Raw genomic sequence first — 21,861 nt, forward strand, 5'->3', positions numbered from 1 at the left:
TAAAATATAAAGTTTCATTACTTTCTTTGAGGATAGATTATATTATATTAGAGAAGGATAAATAGTTCAACACCCTTAATATTCTATCCATTTTTTTGTTTTTATATTTATATATAAAAAATGTAATAAAAAAGAGAAAAACAAAAGTCACGTAGAGAAGAATTGGATACTTGAGTAGTAGGAATGTTTTTTACGGTAAACGTTTCTATATCTCACGCATGGAGAAACACGGACGCAGTTTTTGATAGAGTTTGATTTGGAGAAGTCTGGTTTGAGAGAGGATTCTTTTCTTTCTTTTTGTCTCGCATTCGAGTCTCCACCGAAGATATAGATTGGCAGACACAATTTATGGTAAACTGAAATTTTGACAATTATATATTAGGGATAGATACATTGTCACACTCGGTTTTGATTCAAAGTTGTTGCACTCGGTTTATGGTCTAATTTTTTTCTATTCTCAATGCTCGGTTGATGTTTTCTTCTATATATAAGTGTCAAAAACAAATACTAAATACAACAATATGGACCTTAAAACCACTAACCCTTTATGAATAAATAAAGATGTTCACCACTAAAATGTCGATGTAGTTTTTATTAGAAAGAAAACATATTCTTATAAAATGTAGATCAACTGATGGTCCAACTAATGAAACCATAAAATAAAATTTTGAGCAGCCTAAATAAATACAGTATATTCTACAATCCACGAGAGTTGTTATATCAAAATCGAGAGAGAACTCTAGTCATAATCATCAACATATAGACTAAACCCTAACACATTGGCAACTAACTCCCTGCAAACTTTAATCAGGTACTAGAATTACATATTTTTATGGGTTGTCTCCAATAGAAGACCCATTTGAGAACACAAATCCAAAATGAGTCTCCAACAGGGTATCTATACAAAAGACTCATTATGGTATCGGGAGAGGCATAACAAAATTTTGGATATCCTATCTTCTCGAGACCCATTTGCATGTCTTTTAGGTCTTGTTGTTGGAGAAAACTAAAAATAGGTATAAAACCTTTTATCTACCTATAAAAAATAAATAGTCTGACTAGTATTAGGGGACGAGATATGGGCACGGGGGTAGGTTAGGGAATTTGCATGGTAGGGGTACTGGGGTAGGTTAGCGAATTCACGTGTACTAGGCAAGGGTAGGCACGGGATTTCCTATCGGGAGCTCAGATCTGAGCACTTACCTGCCGCAACGCCTCCTGCCTCTCTCCTGGCGGCGCCGCCCCTCACGCACTCAACTGCTTCACACACACACACCCGTCGCGGGCGTGGGAGAGAGGGGGGAGGAATCTGATGGGATGGGGGAGAAGAGCACCATGCATGTGGGAAAACTCTCTGCAGAAAGAGAGAGGGAGGCAGGTACGTAGGATACGCTGGGAGTACTTTTTTTGGTTGGTTTTAATCTTTACTTCCTGTGTACCCTCGGCGATTTTGACCGCGTCTCGTGCAGCTTTCTTCGGCTCGATGCACGCCGCCGGCCCAGATCAGATCTGTGAGGCCCCCGTACGCTCGTTCACCGGATCAGCGGCCTCCCCGGCCCCGCCGTTCCGTTTCTCTTCCATGGTCCGTAAGGCTGCTGCTGCTGGGCTAGGCAGCGTACTGGCTGTTGAAGCTATACAAGGGAGATTTGACTGACTGATTGATTGGTTGCTAGTATGTACGAGCACAGAGCCGATGGACGCACGTTCCAATTCATAGACGCGTGAGTATGCTACATCAAGTCTACCGTTTAGACATGATTATATCAGGGGTTATATTGTTTTTCTTTATGTTTTTTTTTGGCAGTGTAAAAGAAGGTTGGACATTCAGTTCTTGGTTTGTTTGGTGGGCTCACATTAGTTCTCGATGGGGGAGGCCCTGTATCGGCATAAGCTTGGTATTGATGCTAAGTTCATGTGAGCTTCATATTTGGCCCGGAGCAAATGCAAAGGTTAGTTGCTTGGTGAAATATGCTACTGGTTTTTTATTTCCCAATTAGGACACCATTTATTTTTTGACAATATATACTAGGGTAATGTTAGGCTGCTTATTTATTTGTAGGGGCTTCGACCCCTCCAGCTCCCTCAAAAAAAAAAATGTTAGGCTGCTTATGACTTTAGCAGCTTCTAGTTCATTTTGGGGAGCCATTTTAGAAATATTTCTCGATTGTACCCTAAGCTGGAGCTGTTTTAGAGAGAGAAATCCATCCAGAAGTCATGTATTATGCCTTGTTTAATTCACCCCAAAAAATCAAAAAAATTTCAAGATTTCCCGTCACATTAAATCTTGTGGCACATGCATGAAGCACTAAATAAACGAAAACAAAGACTAATTACACATTTTACCTGTAAATCGCGAGATAAATCTTTTGAATCTAGTTAGTCCATGATTGGATAATATTTGTTAAATAAAAACGAAAGTGCTATAGTACAGAAAACCAAAAAATTTTTGGAACTAAACAAGGCCTTATTTGGCCGAGCAATTCATTTACTCTTTTCACTTGCTTGTTCCATGCTTCAGCTTGTAGACTTTGTATTGTGTAGGTTTTTGGTGTTTCCTCGGGCCATTCGGATGTTCAGCAATTCGGTTGTTCTACCCACATGTTGTGCGTGGGCCAATGTTTTTTTAACTATCCATACCAAAAGTTAAATTACGAAACCCACCCGTAAGTTACTTTGAGTTTGAGATCCCAGACGTTTTGTTGCAAAGCCTCACCTCCTACATAACTATGTCGCAAAAACCAACCTGCTACACATTGTCTTCAGCTCTAGTGTCGAGCTCTGAACTTTTCGCCTTTTCGGTCCTGGTGGACTTTTGGCTTCTTAAACTGTGCTGTAAAAGACTTTGGTTTTTCGATGTTAATTGAAAAGCCGGGGCAATAGCCCTCAAATTCTAAAAACATGTTGCCGCCTCCTCAGTCCAGTGCACCCCGCCGCCATTGGAGCTCAGGCTGGCCAGTGCCGCCACCGCCGCCTTGCAGTGCACGTGCCGCCGCTAGAGCTCAGGCCAGCCTCCGCCTCCTAGCACGTGCCACCACCTCGGTCGACTCCCCCTCCAACACGTTGCCCTCCACACGCCACCATCGTGGCTGTCGGAGCCAGCGCCAAAGTTTATTTTTCAAATTTTTAATCTTTTTAGGACATCTATTTTTATTAGAACATCAATATATTTTAAATGTTTCGTAAGTTTTGGAGAAAAAAAATAAATTGTTTCCAAACATTGTCGTAGAACATTTGTGAACAATGTTCCACAATCTTGTGCTATACGAAATCCGCACCATCACCTCTAGCTTATCTAGAATGATGGACCTAACCGGATAGATTTAATGGGTCTGATTGGGCCAAGCTAATTAGTCAGAAATTTTGGATTGGATTGGGTTTATGCGCATAGCTGCTTGAAGCCGAACAAGCGTTGGTCCACGTCCACCTTAGCCCACCGAATGTTCGGCCACGGCCTCAACTCCAGCCACTCGGCTGTTTCCATCCCGAACTTACCTGAGGCGAGTCACAACATAACATACCCACCTTCATCCACTGTTCATCTAAATCCAAAGGCTACCATGGAAGAGGAAGCCCCTATCGACCACTAAATCTACGATCGTTCAGTAACTATTTCGCTTTCACATATGCAAAATAGAATTAATTCACATACAGGAATGCTTCCAAATCTGAGATTTGATGAACCAAGAAAGGTTAATTTGTTCGATTTCATGATAGGCCTATTAGGTGCTTTTAACTTTCCCCCCTGAAGTGTGTCCTATAGTCTGTCCAATGTTATAATCTAGCGGAGTCAGAATTTTCAAACACACATGTTTCCATCTACAATTTTTTTTTGTTATAGAACTAGTTGATGCCTGGGTTTTGTGAGCTTTTGTGGAAGCAAATGGCAAAATCTAATAAGAAGATACCTCAAATTGGTTTGAGGTTTTGAAATTCTGATGAGGCTTGGCAATTCTTGATATCCTATTATGGGCGTACAAGCTTTGATGTGAGAAAAAGGTACACCTATAAGCAAATTCGATCGTCAAGACACTTCATGTAGATATGTATGTGCCAACAAAGGTTATCAAAGAAAAGGGCAAATTGATCATGTGGCTAAGTGTTTTAGAGCAAAAGCGAGAACGGACTGCAAAGCTCGGACGACTCTTTAAAGGAAGCTATGAAATCACCGTCCTTGTGCTTAAACGCAACCACTTCCTTCACTGCCGAAAACTTGACACTTGATAGCATCACAAAAGAAAATTTTAGAATTGCAAGCTTCTGAATTTGAGAATTTCGATGATTTTGGAATTAAGCCAAAAGCTGCAGATGAGTTAGCTAGTCATCAAGTTGGTGGACCTCTTAACCTTTGCTACACTTGTCATGATCGCAAAAATCATTTACAGAGCAAGCAACCGAGGGTTGGCTTTTGGACAAGCTGATAGTATGTTGAAATATTTTCATGACAAGATCTCTGAGAATCCATCATTCCAATATGCCAGGCAGTTAGACTATGATGAGCATATCACCAACATATTCTAGGCTTATGCAAAAATGATTCTTGATTATGCACATTTTGGTGATGTGACATTTGACACACAAATAAAGAATATCGTCCATTTGGTGTTTTTGTTGGGCTCAATTTGTTTAAAGAAACCACTATACATGGTGCTACAATTCACTTCAGTGAAACCAAAGACTTATTTACTTGGCTCTTTGAGACCTTTCTAGCAGCTCATAATGACAAGCAACCTAGAACTATCAAACAGATGCTATACATAATATATTCATTGAATCATATCGTGGGCTGTGCACATTTCACATAATGTAGAATGCTATCAAACATTTATCTCTGATGAAGGGCCAAGAAGAGGAGGGTGAAGAAGAGAGTGAACATGAAAATGACAAATATCAAATTTTCACTGACTTTAGAGTTTGTATGTGTGGCTATGAGGATAAGGAATCATTCCAAGAAGCATTTGACATAATGAGATCTAAAGCACCATTTGGTACAACAACAAGAATACCTCCCCCCCGTGTTGCCCACCTGCACGGGCTGCTCAGTTGACAAGCAAAATAGCCACCACCGCTCCTTGCCTCGTCGCCGCCGCGAGGAACCGCTGGGACATGGAGAGCTCGGTGGCTGGGACACTGTCGCATCTAGGCAAGACGGGGGTGGCGCACTAAAAGGTTCTAATATGGCTAAGGGGGTGAATAACCTAATAAAAATTCTACAAACAACTAGAGCAAATTGTTAGTCAATAACAAAGCAAATCATTTTGCTCTAGCACTACAAAAGAATGCAAGCCACCTATCCAAATAATTCTAGTTGTTATAATCTCTATGTCAATCAATGGTTAAGTCTTTACTTACACTAGAGAGCTGCCTAAAGTTTCTACACAAGATAGCAAGCTACACTAATTTACATGAATATAAAAGAGTGAGATGTGATCTTTATACCGCTGTGTAGAGAGGATAAACCAATCTATATAAATACCAATCAATCACTGGGAGAATACTTAGGAGGCAAGAGAACGATTTTTCTCCCGAGCACACTAGGTTTCTAATGCATATGCTCATACAAATTCACCTAGTGGCATTTGATAACCGCTTTAGCTATGAAATTTCCCCTCTTCATAGTACAACTATTTATCTTAAGTGTGATTACACCCTCTATGGTGTCTTAATCACCAAAATCAAAATCTTAAGCAATACCTTTGCCTTGATCTTCAAAAGATTTTATTTTTCTCTTTCTTCTTTTCCATGTTGAGCACTTGATCATCACCACCACCTTGATTACCACATCTAGCTCTATCACTTGGAATGTACTAATGTCATCTAATTTATACACTTAGCATAGATGTTAGTACTTGGGTTTCATCAATTATCCAAAACTAAACTTGGGCTTTTACGCATGGAGGCTGCCGGGACGACACCACGACCAAGCGCAATGGGAGTGCCAAATGATAGAGGGATCTAGAAGGGGCATGATGTCCGAGCTGTCTGGCGGCAGCTCTATTACCCCTTCCACTGTTTCTAGATTTCTCGTGGCTAGGGCCGCTGCCGCCCTTGCGGATCCAGCCGGAGGATGCCAGTGTGGGTGCCTGGGTGGCGCTAGTCAGTGCCTATGCAGGGACACGGGCAACGGCATGGCTTCTTTCTTCTTCTCATCCGCACGTCCCCTTCCTCGATGGCCATGGAGGTTGTGTGGCGCCAGCCTAGGCTACCGGTCCCAGTGCTCGAGCTGCCAAATTTGTCCATCGGTAGCCAGTTCCATGCTGGGGATGGTGGCGACGGCGGCCAAGTACGGGGCCGGTGCTCTGGAGGCTAGGTTGGGCGGCCCCATGGCAGGGTCGGAGCCCATGAAGGTGGGGTATGCGCCTCGTGGCTGCTGGCGATAGGTCGACAACGACGGTAGCGGGTGCTAGTGCCAGCGACAGTCTCGACATGTGGCAGTGTTACGCGAGCGATGGAATCATGTCCGGCCCTATGCGTTCCTTGGTCGAAAGGGGGGGGGTCGACACAACTATGCGGCTGTTGTGTACAATCAATGCGTTGGTGCCCCTTTGAGCGACGGGACAACAACAATGAAGGTAATGGCTGGCAAGGGGTCTTGGTCCAAAGCCTTGGTGATGGCAACACTTGTGGTGCCGCTTTCCCTGTTGGGGGCATGATGTTTTCCCTCTAGCATTGTCATCCTATGGTGAAACCTAGTCCACTATGGACGTGCGATGGTGGCATCATTGGCGTCTCTCCCTTCATGAAGGTGTCACATTTGGATTTTTGTCACGGATTTGGTGCCTCCATAGTGATTGCTATTCTCTAATAGGGTCTGCATCTGCCAGGGGCGAGGCATGGGCTTGTGATCAAAAGTTGGACCTACTCTTTGTTGGGTGTTTGAGCTTGGCGACAATGATCGTTTTGTGGGTGCTTGCTTTGGACCTGTCAGTGGGTGGCTCGTGGGTGGCCTTGCATGGGAAGTCGGAGCTACTGGCAGCTTTGCTTCCATGCTTGGCAACAATGATCCATGCAATGTGTCGTGTTTGTGCTCAATCGTGTCGCATCGGTTGGTTAGCCGCTCGGAAGCCTCCTTTTCGCATATCATTTGGCTAACCTTTCTTGTACAAAAATTCTTTTATCTTAATTGAGCGGCAGAGCTCCTGTCATTGTTTTAAAAAAGATCTAATGTGTACAAGCAAACCAGATTAGATAGTATCTACAAGGTGAAAGAAAATGGGCTGAATGTTATATGAGGAGATGTCTTCAGTTTGGGAGTGAGAAGTACACAACTCAGTGAGAGCTTTAACAATGTATTAAAGAACCATTTGAAATCAGATTTTGATATTGTTCGATTTTTTGAAGCACTTTGAGAGGACTGTGGAAGATAAAAGAAGTAAGGAATTGGAATATGAATTTGAGGCAAGGAAAAGGATACAAAGAAGACTAATGTCCGCACCTATGTTAGTGCAAGCAAGCAAATAAAGTGTATACTCCGTGAAGGCAGAATGCCCACTGGATTTGATTAATTGATTGAGTGTTTACATAGAAGATTACAATATATAGAGGCCCAAGGGGCCAAAACACATGCAACCACATAGGGTGGCGCACAACTAAGTAAATAGCAGTAAAAGACTAACACAGTAACCAAAGAGATACTAGTACTGGATACTAGAGTAATCTAACACCCCCCCGCAGTCGGAACGTCGCAGCAGCGGACATTCAGACTGGAGCGAAAGTCTTGAAATACTGAAATAGGCAGCCCCTTGGTGAAGACATCAGCGAACTGAGAAGTAGTGGGTACATGAAGAACGCGGACAACACCGATGGCAACACGTTCCCGGACGAAATGGAGGTCGATCTCCACATGTTTGGTGCGCTGATGTTGAACAGGGTTGGTGGAGAGGTAGACGGCGCTGACATTGTCGCAGTAGACGAGGCAGGCATTGTCAAGGGGGTGATGAAGTTCTTGGAGGAGTTGCCGCAGCCAAGAAGCCTCAGTGACACTGTTGGCAACAGCCAGGTACTCAGCCTCAGCGCTAGAGCAAGAGACGGTGGGCTGCCGCTTGGAAGACCAGGAGACAAGACTGCCGCCGAGGAAGACGGCATAACCGGAGGTGGAGCGGCGAGTGTCCGGGCAGCCGGCCCAATCAGCATCCGTGTAGACGACGAGCTGTGTTGGAGAGGTCCGAGGGATGATGAGGCCATGATTAAGAGTCCCCTGGAGATAGCGCAAGATTCTTTTGGCAGCAACGAGGTGAACTTCCCAAGGATCGTGCATGTGAAGGCAGACCTGTTGGACAACATATGCAATGTCGGGCCTGGTGAAAGTTAAGTACCGAAGAGCACCCACGTGGCTGCGGTAGTCTGTGGGATCAACAATGCAGGGACCATCATCAGCAGATACTTTGGCGCAGGTATCAACGGGAGTGGAGCATGGTTTGCAATCACTCATGCCATGTCGGGCCAAAATGTCCAGCGCATACTGACGTTGGGAGAGGAACAGAGAATCACCTTGTCGCTGTACTGCCATGCCAAGATCCTTCATGGCGAATTCCTTCATCAGAGCATCAATAATTCGGCGAAGAAGCTGCTGGGAAGAAGCAGTGAGAACAATGTCATCCACGTAGAGCAGCAGAAAGACAGTCTCTGGACCACGGTGGTAGACGAAGAGAGAGGTGTCTGATCTGGCTTCAGTGAAACCCAGGGAGAGCAGAAATGTTGCAAAGCGGCTGTACCATGCACGTGGGGCTTGCTTCAAGCCATAAAGTGATTTGTTGAGTCTGCAAACATGCTGAGGGAGAGCAGAGTTGGCGAATCCTGTTGGCTGGAAGCAGTACACAGTTTCTGAGAGAGTCCCATGAAGAAAAGCGTTCTTGACATCAAGTTGATGAATCGGCCAATTCTAGGAATGAGCTATGGTGAGGACTGTGCGTATAGTGGCCGGCTTGACAACGGGACTGAAAGTTTCATCGTAGTCGATACCCGGGCGTTGAGTGAAGCCACGAAGGACCCAACGAGCCTTGTAATGGTCCAGAGAGCCATCAACATGAAATTTATGTTTGAAAATCCATTTTTCGGTGACCACGTTGGCCTTGGCGGGGCGAGGAACGAGATCCCAAGTCTTATTGTCCATGAGAGCTGCATATTCATCTTCCATGGCGTGACGCCAGTGAGGATCAGCAAGGGCGTCGCGGCAGGACCGGGGAATTGGAGACAGAGCCTCAGTATGCAGAATTCTTGGCTGAATGTATCCAGACTTCCCACGAGTCATCATGCGATGGCTGTTGTCAACCGGTGTAATGGGTATAACACTAACCGGAGGAGCATCTTTGACAAACCGTGGGGGTGAAGGGATGATGTTGGAGCGGCGAGGAGGAGCAGCGGGCGGTGATGATGGTGGTGGATGGGCTGCAGCTGGTGGAGGACGCCGAGTGTACACTTGGGTGATCGGTGGCTTCTGGAAAGTTGTTGCCATAGGAGCTGCAGCAGGAGGAGGATGCCGAGTGTACACTTGAGTGACTGGCGGCTTCTGGGAAGCTGCTGTCATGGGTAGCGCAGGAGGAGCAGTGGGTGCTGGGTCAGCAGCCAGTGGCAGCATGGAGGAGGCTGTGGGTGCCGGGGCTGCAGCCTGAGGTAACACCGGTGCTGAAGGTGTTGCTGTAGGTGCGTGGAAACCTGGTGGAGGGCGCCGGGGTGCTGGCCCGGCTAGAATGGGGGCTAGAGCGAAACCGGAGCGTCGTCAGGTAACTCAGGTGCAGCCTGCAGTGGGAACTGGGCAGGGACACCAGAGGTTGGCATGGGTGTACCTGCAGAAGAAGGAGCTGGCAGGAGCTCGTCGTTAGTTAAAAAATCAAGTTCGTGGGGGGCTGTGGTCCGGTGTCGAGAAAAGGGAAAAGTCGTCTCATCAAAGATGACATGATGAGAGATGATGACACGATTAGAAGAAAGATCAAGACACCGGTAGCCTTTATGATCGGAGGAGTACTCGAGGAAGGCACATAGGGTGGAGCGGGGAGCAAGTTTGTGAGGTGTGGTGGCAGTGAGGTTGGGATAGCATGTGCACCCAAACACTCGGAGGTCATGGTAAGAGGGTAGTTTACCATGGAGAGCAAAGAAGGGAGTAGACATGTTGAGAGTTTTGGTGGGGAGTCGGTTAAGGACATAGGTAGCAGTGGAGAGGGCGTCAGCCCAGTAAGAGGGTGGCATGGACGCCTGAAAGAGAAGTGTGCGAATGATATTATTGGTGGTGCGGAGAGTGCGCTCAGCTTTGCCATTTTGCTGCGAGGTGTAGGGACATGACATGCGGAGAGTGACACCGTGAGTAAGAAACAAGGTGCAGGAAGCAGAATTGTCAAATTCGCGGCCGTTATCACATTGGACAGATTTGATGCGGCACCCAAATTGAGTGTGGACATACGCAAAGAAATTAGAAAGCGTGGTGAAAGTGTCAGATTTAAGACGGAGTGGAAAGGTCCACAAAAAATGAGAAAAATCATCAAGGATAACTAAATAATATTTAAATCCAGATACACTGAGGACAGGCGAGGTCCAGAGATCACAATGTATTAGATCAAAGGGTTTGCAGGCCCTTGATGATGAACTGGTAAAAGGAAGACGCACATGTCGTCCTAGCTGACAGGCATGGCATAAGAGGTCATCCACGGGCTGGCTGCAGACGATCGAGGAGGAGTGAGTGAGGCGCTGAAGAGCTTCCTTGCCGGGGTGACCAAGCCGGTGGTGCCAAGTGGAGGATGAAGGTGTGGCGATAAGAACGCAGGGAGCGGAAGATGTTGACGGCAGCTGCAAGGTGTAGAGGGGCCCGGAGCTGTCACATCGGAGAAGAGTGTTCCTGGTGCGAAGATCCTTCACAGAAATGCCAGAGGGGTCAAATTCAACAGAAACATGGTTATCTGTGGTGAATTGGTGAATGGATAGAAGTTCTTAATAATGCCAGGAGTAAGAAGAACATTGTTTAGCCTAAATGGACTGGGAATAATTGAGTATCCGGTGTCAACAACAGGAAGAGTGGCACCGTTACCAACGATGATGGAGGTGGGAAAAGAAGGGGAAGATGTAGGGGTGACAATACCAGGGTTTGCAGCGATGTGGGAGGAGGCGCCGGAGTCGAAAACCCAGTCGGTGCTGCCCGGTGGAGTGAGCGATACTGTGCTGAATGCCTAGGCGAGAGACTGAGGAGTCCAGGGAGACCACGCTGGAGGTGGCGCCGGAGACTGAGGGAGCAGTGCCGCCGATGAGTAGGGGGCTGGTCCAGGAGGAGCCAGAACGCCAGAAAGTGGCGTGCCAACCATCATGGTGTGCTGCTGCTGAGTGGGAACACCAGGGCGTGCTGGTGGAGGACGAGGGGCGCCGGGCGTGGGGCCGGGCCACATATGAATGGACCTAGTCCACGGGTTGTAGACGGATGGCCATTGAGGGCCGCCTTGGGTGCCTTGATTGCGTCCGCCACGGCGACGTCGGCCACGATTGCTGCCAGAAGGACCCGGGGTCACGCCCTGCGGATGAGGATGGCGAGGAGTGGCAGAGTTGGGTGCCGGCGTGGTGGGGGGCAGCCTGCTGGTCGGGGTGGCGAGGAGGGCAGAAGGTGCGGCTGAGGACTGCGCCATGTTGAGCTCAGCGAGGTGAAGGTCAGCGCGAACATCTCCGAATGAAGGAAACGGTTTCTGCCGAGTGATGAGCTGAGCCATCAACTGGAAGCGCTCATTTAGGCCACGCAGGACGTTCAGGACCAGTGTACGATCGTTGATTGGTTCACCAAGGTCAGCGAGGGCGTCGGCCATGCCCTTCATCTTGCGGCAGTAGTCATCAATAGAGAGGTCGCCTTGTGACAAATTTCGGAACTCCGCATCCAGGATCAGGGCTCGAGACTCGCTATTCCCCAGGAATTGCTGTTCGACCCCGAGCCAAGCCACGCGAGCAGTGATGCCGTCATGTGCGTGGATGATGTCGAGGAGGTCGGGGGAGATGCTGTTGAAGATCCAGGAGACAACCACGCAATCCATCCGGTACTAGGCCGGATCGGCAGGGCGGCAGGCATCGCTAAGGACATGGTCCTTCAGAGAGAACCGGCCAAGAGCGAGCAGAAGGTAGCCGTGCCACTTGGAGTACTGGGTGGACTTGAGCTCGAGGACGATGGGGACCAGATACTTGATGTTCTGGACGGCGCAGGCCTGGCTGTGCAGGTGCGCGATGGCTGCTGCCTCGTTGGAGATGGAGTGCTCGTCATCGTCGTGGGCATCTTCGTCGTGGAGGGCCTCCAGGCGGATGCGCTCGCGAATGGCAGCCGCCTGCGCTTCCAGGGCATCGGCCTGCACGCGCTCCTTGGACAGGGCGTCAGCAGCGGCCCGGACGCGCTCCTGGGCGGCGGCGGCGGACTTCAGGAGATCCGTCTCCTTCTGGAGTGGAGCCGCTCGCTCGGCGTTGGAGGTGCGAGCCGCAGAGACTTCTTCCTCGAGTCTCTGGGCGGCCGCAGTGGCGTCATCGCGAAGTTGGGCCGAGTGAACGGCGGTGGCGGCGGCGGCTGCAGCCGGGGCACTGAGGCTGGAGTCGCCAGTAGAGGCAGCCATCATCGGGAGTGGAGGAGGGGGTGCGGAAGCAGAGGAGGGTGGGCGGGCGGAGAAAGGGTCAGCTCAGGACCCGAACTAGGCGTGTGATACCATGAAGGCAGAATGCCCACTGGATTTGATTAATTGATTGAGTGTTTACATAGAAGATTACAATATATAGAGGCCCAAGGGGCCAGAACACATGCAACCACATAGGGTGGCGCACAGCTAAGTAAATAGCAGTAAAGGACTAACACAGTAACCAAAGAGATACTAGTACTGGATACTAGAGTAATCTAACACTCCGGTTATATTTGAAGCTTTCCAAAGTGAATATGAAAGGTCTATGGCTGCATGCACTAGAGTTTTGGATGGAGATAACAAATATGTTGTTGCCATTGGGAGTTTGCATGGTGATTTGAGTTTTGAGGATGAGCGCATAGTGATAGGCAATCCTTTGAGCCAAACAGCTTCATGTAGTTGTGGAATGTTTAATAGCACAGGAATATTATGTACACATGGTCTGAATGTTCTTGATTTGATGAGTATAAAGATATTGCCAACACATTATGTGTTAAAGAGATGGACTAGAGAAGCACACAATGGAAGTATACAAGATCGACAAGGAAGAAATGTGGTAGAAAATCCAAAACCTGAAGCTCAACTTTGGTACAAGTTCTTGTCCCATAAATTTCTGAATTTGTCATACAAAGTTGCTAGCTCTCCGGAATGTTGTTTGCTACTCAATCCATGCCAAATTATAAGACATTTGACTTTTTAAATACCAAGTTTGACAACTCGTCTTATTTAAAAATTTGTGCAAAATATCATTTCTTGTGTCGTGGTTTGGTTTATTAATAAAAGTTCTTAAAAATGACTTAAATTTGACTATGTTTGCAGAAATTTTTTGAATAAGACGAGTGATCAAACTTGGGATAAAAAAGTCAAACTGTCTGATAATTTGGAATGGAGTATTAGACAATGGACTTGATTGCCTTGGTACACAGCTGGAGGATAAACTGAATTCATCTACTGGTGTTGTCAATGAAAACCCATGTAATGGCAAATAAACTGTTCACCCAAATGTGCAGGAAACAAATGCCCTTAGTGCTGCACAACTGAAGAAAAAGGAAGTTCAGTAAAAAAAATCTAAGAGACAGAGAACTTGGTTATATAAGTTATGTAAGGTGAAGCGCAAACCAACTAAATCTGCTGTACCGGCAAAGAAGAAAGGAAAGGTATTTTGCAATTGCGAACTGAACATTTCTATGGGGCTGTTTAGTTGGTGATTTTTTTTTTGCAAAGTGCTACTGTAGCACTTTCGTTTGTATTTGACAATTATTGTTCAACTATGGATAAGGTTGGATAACGAGCGGAGTTGGTTCATCTCGTTTTGGCTCGTTAGGATAACGAGCTAGCTCGGCTCGGCTCGTTATCTTAACGAGCCAGAAAGTTGGCTCGGCTCAGTTACGAGCTCGAGCTGGCCCGTTAATCTCGCGATCGCGAGCCAGATATAAAAGATACATAAAATATAATATTTATATTTATCCGAAGCTTTTTATATATCCAATAGTCTTAAGTTGAGCAAAATATTTATATGAGCTAACATATCAATCATTTGTAAAGTGTAAGACATTAAGTAATATATAACTAATATAAGTTATGATGACTTTTTCTCTGAAATTATAGCTCGTTGCTCGCGAGCTAGCTCGAGTTGGCTCGTTATAGCTAACGACCTCAAATCTTGGCTCGGCTAACGAGCTGAGCCGAGCCAGCCACAAGCCAAGTAAGCTAATGAGCTTCGAGTTTTCGTCCAGGCTTAACCATGGACTAACTAGGCTCAAAAGATTCGTCTCGCAAATTATAGACGACTTATGCAATTAATTATTTTTTATCTATATTTAATACTCTATGTATGTGCCGCAAGATTCAATGTGACGGAGAATCTTAAAAAATTTTGCAAATTTTTTGGGATTAAACAGACCCTAAATGAATTTATTGCATTCGAAATGTTGACATTTCTGTACTAATTAGTTGCAATTTCTTTGACAGAAAAAAAAAAGGTGGTGTAGAGCCTTAAGCAGAAGTGGAACATAATGGTGAGAACAAAGGAGAAGTTGAGTACTCTGTCATTGACTTTACTCAGCTCATAACAGATCCAACTTTAGTATTTTGTGGACAGGGCTTCAAGACCTGTTCTAGCTTCTATTTCCTAGTTAGATAGTATTGTGGACAGGGCTAACTATAATATTTTGTGGGCTAAGTATAGTATTTTGTGGCCTAACTATAGTATTTTGTGGAGTATCTCACAATGCCAATCAAGTGAACTTATCTGAATGTCAGATTGTAGGAGCAGCAACACTTGTAAGCAGTTGCTGGAAACTTTGTAAGCAATTGATTGAGCTCTGTCTCAATTGATTAGCTGCTGCACTTGATTAGTTGCTGGATTAGCTGATTTATAAATGTATTTGAACCTCTATGTTTTATTATGCTTTGAAAATGCAATGGAACAGCCAAGTCCGATGTACCTGTGTCTCCTGTCGTTTGCTGCTTGCTGTTTAGGACAGAGAAACAGCCAAGTCTGGTGTGTGCAGGGCTGCATATTTGAACCGTTGGATCTGATTTGAAGGGCTAGATGCTGAAGGTAAGTTACCTTGTGACTTACTGAAGGCAAGTTACTGAGTCCCTGTCCTCCCCTCCTTATTCCTCTTCGGCTTCGCCGAAAGCATGAAACCCTAGGGTCCCCCAGCCAACCTCTCCCCCGCAATCAGCCATTGCCTACCCCGATGCAGGCCTTGGCGCGCGCCTCCTCCTCGGCCACCTTCAAGAGGGGTAAGCAAAGCTAGTCCAAACTGCAGTTTGGCTTTACCCACCCCATGTTCGATCGAAGCTCTGGCTTTTGGTCACTAAGGTAGTGTGTTTTGTTGTTGTGATCAATTCTCCTTTCCCAGTGGTTGCGGGATTCTCGGGCACGGTCACGCGGTCGTACCGCACGTGCAGGGGGAAGCCACATGTGGCGCCGCTGTCCACGCTGGAGCCGCCACCCAAGGGGCCGAAAAGAGTTGCAAAGCAGGAGAGGAGGATTATGATAGTGGAATTTGTTCAAAAGTAGGTGATTTTCCTCACTATTTTTTGTGTTCTATTTTTTTTTTCCAAAAGCAGTAAGTCTGTAATTGTTTCTCATTGGCATTTCTGATTCCCACCTGTTCTGCGCTAAACAGTAGAGTATTGCCATTTCTGTACTGGTTGTGCACTGCTGGTTATGGCAGAACTCATGCAGATTTTCACAAATATGAGAGCTGCAATTAATTATGCTCGTGGCCTTTAAACTGTGTACTTGTTTGTGGTTGTGCACTGCTGGTTATGGCAGAAATCATGCAGATTTTCACAAATATGAGAGCTGCAACTAATTATGCTTGTGGTCTTTAAACTGTGTACTTCTTTGTGGTCCTGTTTGATGCAGGTACAGGGCATCAAATGAAGGCAAGTTTCCCTCTATAACATATGTTCGTCAGCAACTTGGAGGCTCCCACTACACAGTGCGGGAGATAATTCAGGAATTGGAGTGTAATCAGAGAAAATTATCACTGGATCATGATAAGGCAGCTCCCCTTCAAGGAACAGATGAATTTTCTGATCACTCGGGGCTTAACGATGAATCAGGAACAGCTGAATTTGCTGAGCACCCACCTAAGGATGACAATGGAAAGAATCCATACAGCTGTGACACCGTCAAAAGTATTCAGGATGTAGATGATGTGCTAATCTCCCAGGAGCATGCTACTACCTGCACTGCAAACATGGAAAAGGTTCACCCTTTTTTGTTTCATACTTTGAAGTTTACTTCTAGCCATCAGTTTATCTGGCATGTCTTGAACATTTATAGACAATTGAGAGCAGGGTTCAATAGGTTATATGAATATATGTGTTCCCCTGTCACTGAGCCTTACATTTAAGTAATGACGTTATGTTGTAAATTTTAATTGTTCTTTCTACTTTACTAATTTAGGGACACCATGTTTTGTAGCAGGATTCAAATTCTTCAGGTTGGGGGCTTCTGTTTCCTCACAATCGAGGGATTTATCACTCTTTGTTCTCCAGGAAGCTGAGCCATATACCTGAACAGAACTCATCATGCCCCATTGTAATTGGTAACTCTAAGCTTTTATCGGATAAAATAGAAGCTGAGCGGTTACAGACTGAAAAAACCCTGAGTAAGGATCTTCTGAAGCAGAAGTACAAAAAGAATTTCAGACCTCAACTTGTTTCAAAGTGTCTGATACTTCCTGAGAACCTGCGTGGCAAGTCTATGGAATTCCTACATCACCAGTATCATTTGGTAAACAGGATAACTCCACAGTACCTCAGTGCTTATGAGTTGATGATACAGAGAGAAAGAATAGTTGATGAGGAGGAGTGGAATTTCTTATGGAACCACATACTGAGCAATAGAACATTTATTGTTGAGGATTGGGATTCCAACATCTGCAACATTGAAACATTGCACTATGATTTTGGCATGAAAGGGTTTTGCAAAGGTGAAATTGATGCGTCTTATCATGATGGGAAAAATGGAGAAGATGGTAAAGCAACTATCTCGTTAATTATATGGAGGGAAGATAAGATTATATGTTCAGAAGTGTATAGGGATATAAAGTGCCCCTCAATACATGCTGCAGAAGCCTATGCAGCATTGGCATTGTTCTTCAGATGTTTCGACAAAGGTATAGATAGCCTGCTGCTCTGGACAGACAACCAAGATATTCATGGTGCTATTAATGGATCATTTACTGTAAAACATACCAGCAAGATCCAGCATTTACTTTTGCTTCTTGGTTGTATTAGCAAGAGATTTAAGAAGCTGAGATCAATGTTCAAGCCTCGAGAATTAATGTTCTTAGCTAACGAGCTTGCACAAGATACTATCAGTATTCCTGAGTCTGTTGATATGGAGAAAGAGCTGAAGAAATGGACCTATCAACTCAGTGGCAAGGCTGTTTTCAGGCTATCTTTAGCAGGACCTGCAAACCAAATAATCAAAAAATTTGGTAAGTCTTTCTTCCTTTTTTGGTGGGGGGGGGGGGGGGGGGTTGGGGGGAATAGTATGTCTTTTCCTTCCTTTATTGTGTGCTTTATTTGTTTTGAGCATTTTCTTATAACTAACATAAGATGTTGGTGTACAGAAATCAAAGACTACAAGAGTAAGGAGCAGACTGTGTGTTTCATGGAGGTTGATCACCTCTGTAAGTTGGAGGCTATTGCACAGATAAAAGAGACTCTACGTCCAAGCAACATCCACCTTGCCGTGGATAGATTTGATGAGAAGCCTGTTGATTTCCAAATCAGGGTAAAAGAAATGGCTGGCGCCAATCTTCAATTTGCAGTGAAGGATGGTTGCACTATCTTTAATTGTACCACTAAATATACTGGTGGTAAAGGACTACTCATTGTTGTTGATGCTACCATGCCCAAGCAAAGCTATGGTAACTACCTAGATTGCTTTACAATTATCCTTGTCTGTCCTGGGGAGCGGCCATCACTGGATCAATCAATTAAAGAACTTAGTGCTCTGAGTTATGTTTATTTCAATGGTGGTAAGTAGCAGATTACTGTGCTGAAATTGATACATTTATCTTGTATCACCTGATTCGATTAGCCTATTTGTGCAGTCAGATCTGGACAAAAAGATGAGGAGCGCAAGCTGAAGCTAAAGCAGGGCTCAAATAGGAAATAACTGGTATAATCGCATGGGCTCATCACATTTAGAAAAACACATATTGGAGTGGGTGCTTGGTTTATTAAATGTCATTTGCCTCTCAGGTCATCAAGTTGGATAACAACATTGGATGATGGTCCACAGCCGTTCTTCTAATGTTGCCTCAGGTCAAGTCGGATAGCAACACTGAATGATTACCCACAGCCAGTTCCTTTTTTTTTTTTGACTTTCCACAGCCAGTTCTTCAAATACTCATTGCACTCTGTAACCCCACATGAGTGATCAGACAATGTTCCTTTGTCTGCTTTGCCGAGACTTCGTGCCCTTGGTTTGACAGCACTATTCTGGCTAGTGGCTATGGCGCTATATTTGGTTAGGCTCTGGTAATAGTAGCTTCTGTTTGACAGCACTACTCAGTTGTAACATACAAAATTTTGGGAGCAGTACTTTGCACTGGTAAGAGCTCCTTGAAGCAGACTGGTGCTCTTTAATTTCTTGCCGTCGTTGTAGTAGCTGCCGTTGTTCCTACGATGTGCGTATTGTTCGGCATTTGTGCTGCAATCTGCAGCTGAACGGCAGCTGCTAGTGCCATAAGTCTTTGCTGCCGTAAGTAGTGCAGCCGAGTGCAATTGTCATATTAAACATGCTTGCAGTAACTCTGAAACGTTACTGCCTGGCTACCACAACCCTCAACTTTCAATTTTTGTCATCGAGATCTTTAATCGTGAGAAGTTTGATGAGAAATCCTGAACTTCTGCTTTGAAGATCTATTATCGTCAGGAATCTGATGAGAATTAAGAGTAAAATCCTGATTGCTTTCGAGATCTAGCATCATCTTGCAATCAAGATCCATCATCGTTAGAAGTTTGTCCAATATTGAAATATTTACATTTGGTCCAACATACCTTGCTCCTCATTGGTTCCAGATTAAGATCGGCTTGTAGTTTTCAGATGCAGCTACAACTTGTTTGGAATGTAAAACGTAGAGAGTAGAGAGTAGAGAGCGGAATGAGATGTAAAACATTGAAAACTACCAAGATGTCAAGACCAATGCATTCCACAACGATATAATGTTATGTTCCGGTCAGTGCCCCGTAGATAGGTCGCATGAATATGATTATAAATAACAATGCCAAAGTAGATTACATTAATAGCAGTGCTAGACACGTTTTTTAGAATAACAATGCCAAAGTAGATTACATTAATAGCACTGCTAGACACGATTTTTAGGCCGAGCTTCGTTGATCAACTTATAGCAGGATTATATCTGACATTAAGCATTCATATTGTGCAAACAAAAACATGACAACAGGATGATTAGATAAATCTGCAGACTTAAAATGTGGGAAACAAGAAACGATAGAGAGTAAAACAACACAACATTTTTACTCATAACTGATACAACTAAGAAAACAGGAGAATGATAATGCATGCACTCATACCGTACCTTTCAGTCATGCATTCTTTAGCAGCTTCAAGAATGTGAGTGCAGCAGTACCGAAGAACCTCCTTGATTGATTATTACCTGCTGTTTGCCGAATTCTTCCCAACAAAAGATTATGATTTCGATCATGAGAAGATTCATTACCCCTGAATGCAGCAGTACCAAAAGGCCTTCTCTGTGGATGATTACTTGTGGGTAGCTGTGTTCTTCCCAGCAACTCGAGATTATGATTCGGACTTTGAGAAGATCCATTTCCCAATGAGCCACTCCAAGAGTTGAAGTGCTCAGGATCAAGCTCAGATGCAGGTGCTGGCGCATGCGATGGATAAACCTTCACAAGACATCGGGCTCCTAGGATTGATCTCCAATATGGGAAAAACAGTCTCCTCGTATAATCTGGATCCCATCCACTAGCCCTTTTTTTTCGCAAAACCTGTCCCACAACTCAATAAGATTAATAAACTTCCTCAAACCAAAGGGCATCCCAATTTGACCAGGAAGTACTCAACTCACATATTTGCAGTATGAATGGAAAATGTGATACACTGCAAAATTCTGTTATGCATTACATGGGTATTACTCATGCAGTCAAGCAGCTTACAATAACGTTATTTTAGTTAGATATGAATGCGATATATAAAATGCTGCAACTGAGTGCAATGTTTAAGCATTAAGTTGCTTGGCAGAAACATAGCAAGTGAAAACATGCTTTTTATCACATAATTTTTTTTTTCTGGAATACGCAGGAGAGCTGCGTATCATTGCATTAAGAAAGGAGAGTAAACCGGCATAAAAAGCCAATACAACAAGAACCACACACTCACTCACACACACACACATACACACTCACTCACACACACACCCACCCACAAGATCAAACACCTACAGGCGCGCCAGTTTAGGAAGAAGGACGACCTGCAGCTAGACACACTAAACCCTATGGACAGCACCAACCAGACCCTTGAGACCTTTAGCACCTGCGAGCATCCAGAGGTTTGCCTCCTCCTGTGCAAGCAGCAGCGCACGATCCAATCTCGGCAGGATGCCGTTAAACACCATATCGTTTCTCATTTTCCAAAGGATCCAAGAGCCCAGCATGATTAGAGTATTAAATCCTCGAACAAAAGCCTTGTTGAAAGCACGACCCGACTGTTGCCACCAATCGAAAAATAGCATCCTAGGCTGAGGGGCTATATCTGGCAACCCAAACAGAAGCAGCAGTCGGTGCCAAAATTCTCTTGAGAAAACACAAGAGCACAGGAGGTGATTGATCGATTCATTGTCTTGATCACAAAGCGGGCAATGCTCCGGATGTGGCAGACCCCGACGAGCAAGCCTATCAGCTGTCCAACAACGATTATGAGCCACCAACCATAGAAAGAATTTACACTTCCTTGGAGCCCAGTTGCCCCAAATCAGCTTGTAGGGCTCAAACTGGACTGATCCAACAAAGAAGGCCTTATATGCCGATTGAGTAGAGAATTTTCCGGAGGCCTCAAATCTCCATTTATGCACATCCTCCACCTCAGGTTGCAGTATCACCTCCTGGATCATATCCCAAATCACTAAGTATTCAGCCATGACTGTTACAGAACGGTGCCCTTGGATATCTCGTACCCAGTTATCATCCAAGAGTGCTTCACTCACTGTACGTTTATTCGCCCGCCTTTTGGGAACACATGCAAACAGATGAGGAGCGAGCTGCTCAATAGACGATCCATTAAGCCATCTATCAGTCCAAAATTTGGTGTTCTTCCCATTACCAACCACCGTAGTAACCGCCAAGGCAAAGAGAGCATGGGTGTTTTTATGAGTCGTGACAGCAAAGGCTGCCCAAGGCTTATTAGGATCAGTTTTACCAAGCCATAGCCACCGCATCCTGAGAGCCCACCCAAATTTCTGCAAGTCCAAAATGCCCAGGCCTCCCAACTCCTTTGGACGACTAACCTTGGGCCAGGTGATCAAGCAATGACCCCCATTTATCTCCTTCCTGCCTCTCCACAAGAAATTCCTGCAAAACTTCTCAACAGCCTTCAAACACCAAGGAGGAAGATCCAAGGCAATCGCATAATAGATGAGGATTGACGTAAGGACCGATTGCACGTAAGTAGCCCGACCAGCCCTGCTCATCAGATCAGCCTTCCATCCTGGAAGCCGACCAG

The 21,861-nt window shown here is 45.2% G+C and overlaps 1 protein-coding gene across 7 annotated transcripts; it reads left to right on the forward strand.

The window, feature by feature from the left end:
* Positions 1,177-18,746, forward strand: LOC8055742. 7 transcript variants are annotated; one of them, XM_021447554.1, is made up of 12 exons: positions 1,177-1,378; positions 1,470-1,721; positions 1,805-1,949; positions 2,210-2,211; positions 14,592-15,183; positions 15,266-15,371; positions 15,491-15,647; positions 16,003-16,348; positions 16,567-17,587; positions 17,723-18,133; positions 18,209-18,276; positions 18,360-18,746. In XM_021447554.1, the coding sequence occupies exons 5-11, from the start codon at positions 15,175-15,177 to the stop codon at positions 18,271-18,273; spliced, it is 2,115 nt and encodes a 704-aa protein (XP_021303229.1). In that variant the 5' UTR covers positions 1,177-1,378; positions 1,470-1,721; positions 1,805-1,949; positions 2,210-2,211; positions 14,592-15,174; the 3' UTR covers positions 18,274-18,276; positions 18,360-18,746. The 7 variants fall into 7 exon arrangements, with proteins under 7 accessions (XP_021303229.1, XP_021303228.1, XP_021303230.1 ...); XM_021447553.1 differs by lacking the exon at positions 2,210-2,211 and adding an exon at positions 13,631-13,777; XM_021447555.1 differs by lacking the exon at positions 2,210-2,211 and having other exon boundaries at positions 14,592-14,638; positions 15,053-15,183.

This window comes from Sorghum bicolor, chromosome 9, assembly GCF_000003195.3.
Source record: "Sorghum bicolor cultivar BTx623 chromosome 9, Sorghum_bicolor_NCBIv3, whole genome shotgun sequence".
NCBI classification, from domain to species: Eukaryota; Viridiplantae; Streptophyta; class Magnoliopsida; order Poales; family Poaceae; genus Sorghum; species Sorghum bicolor.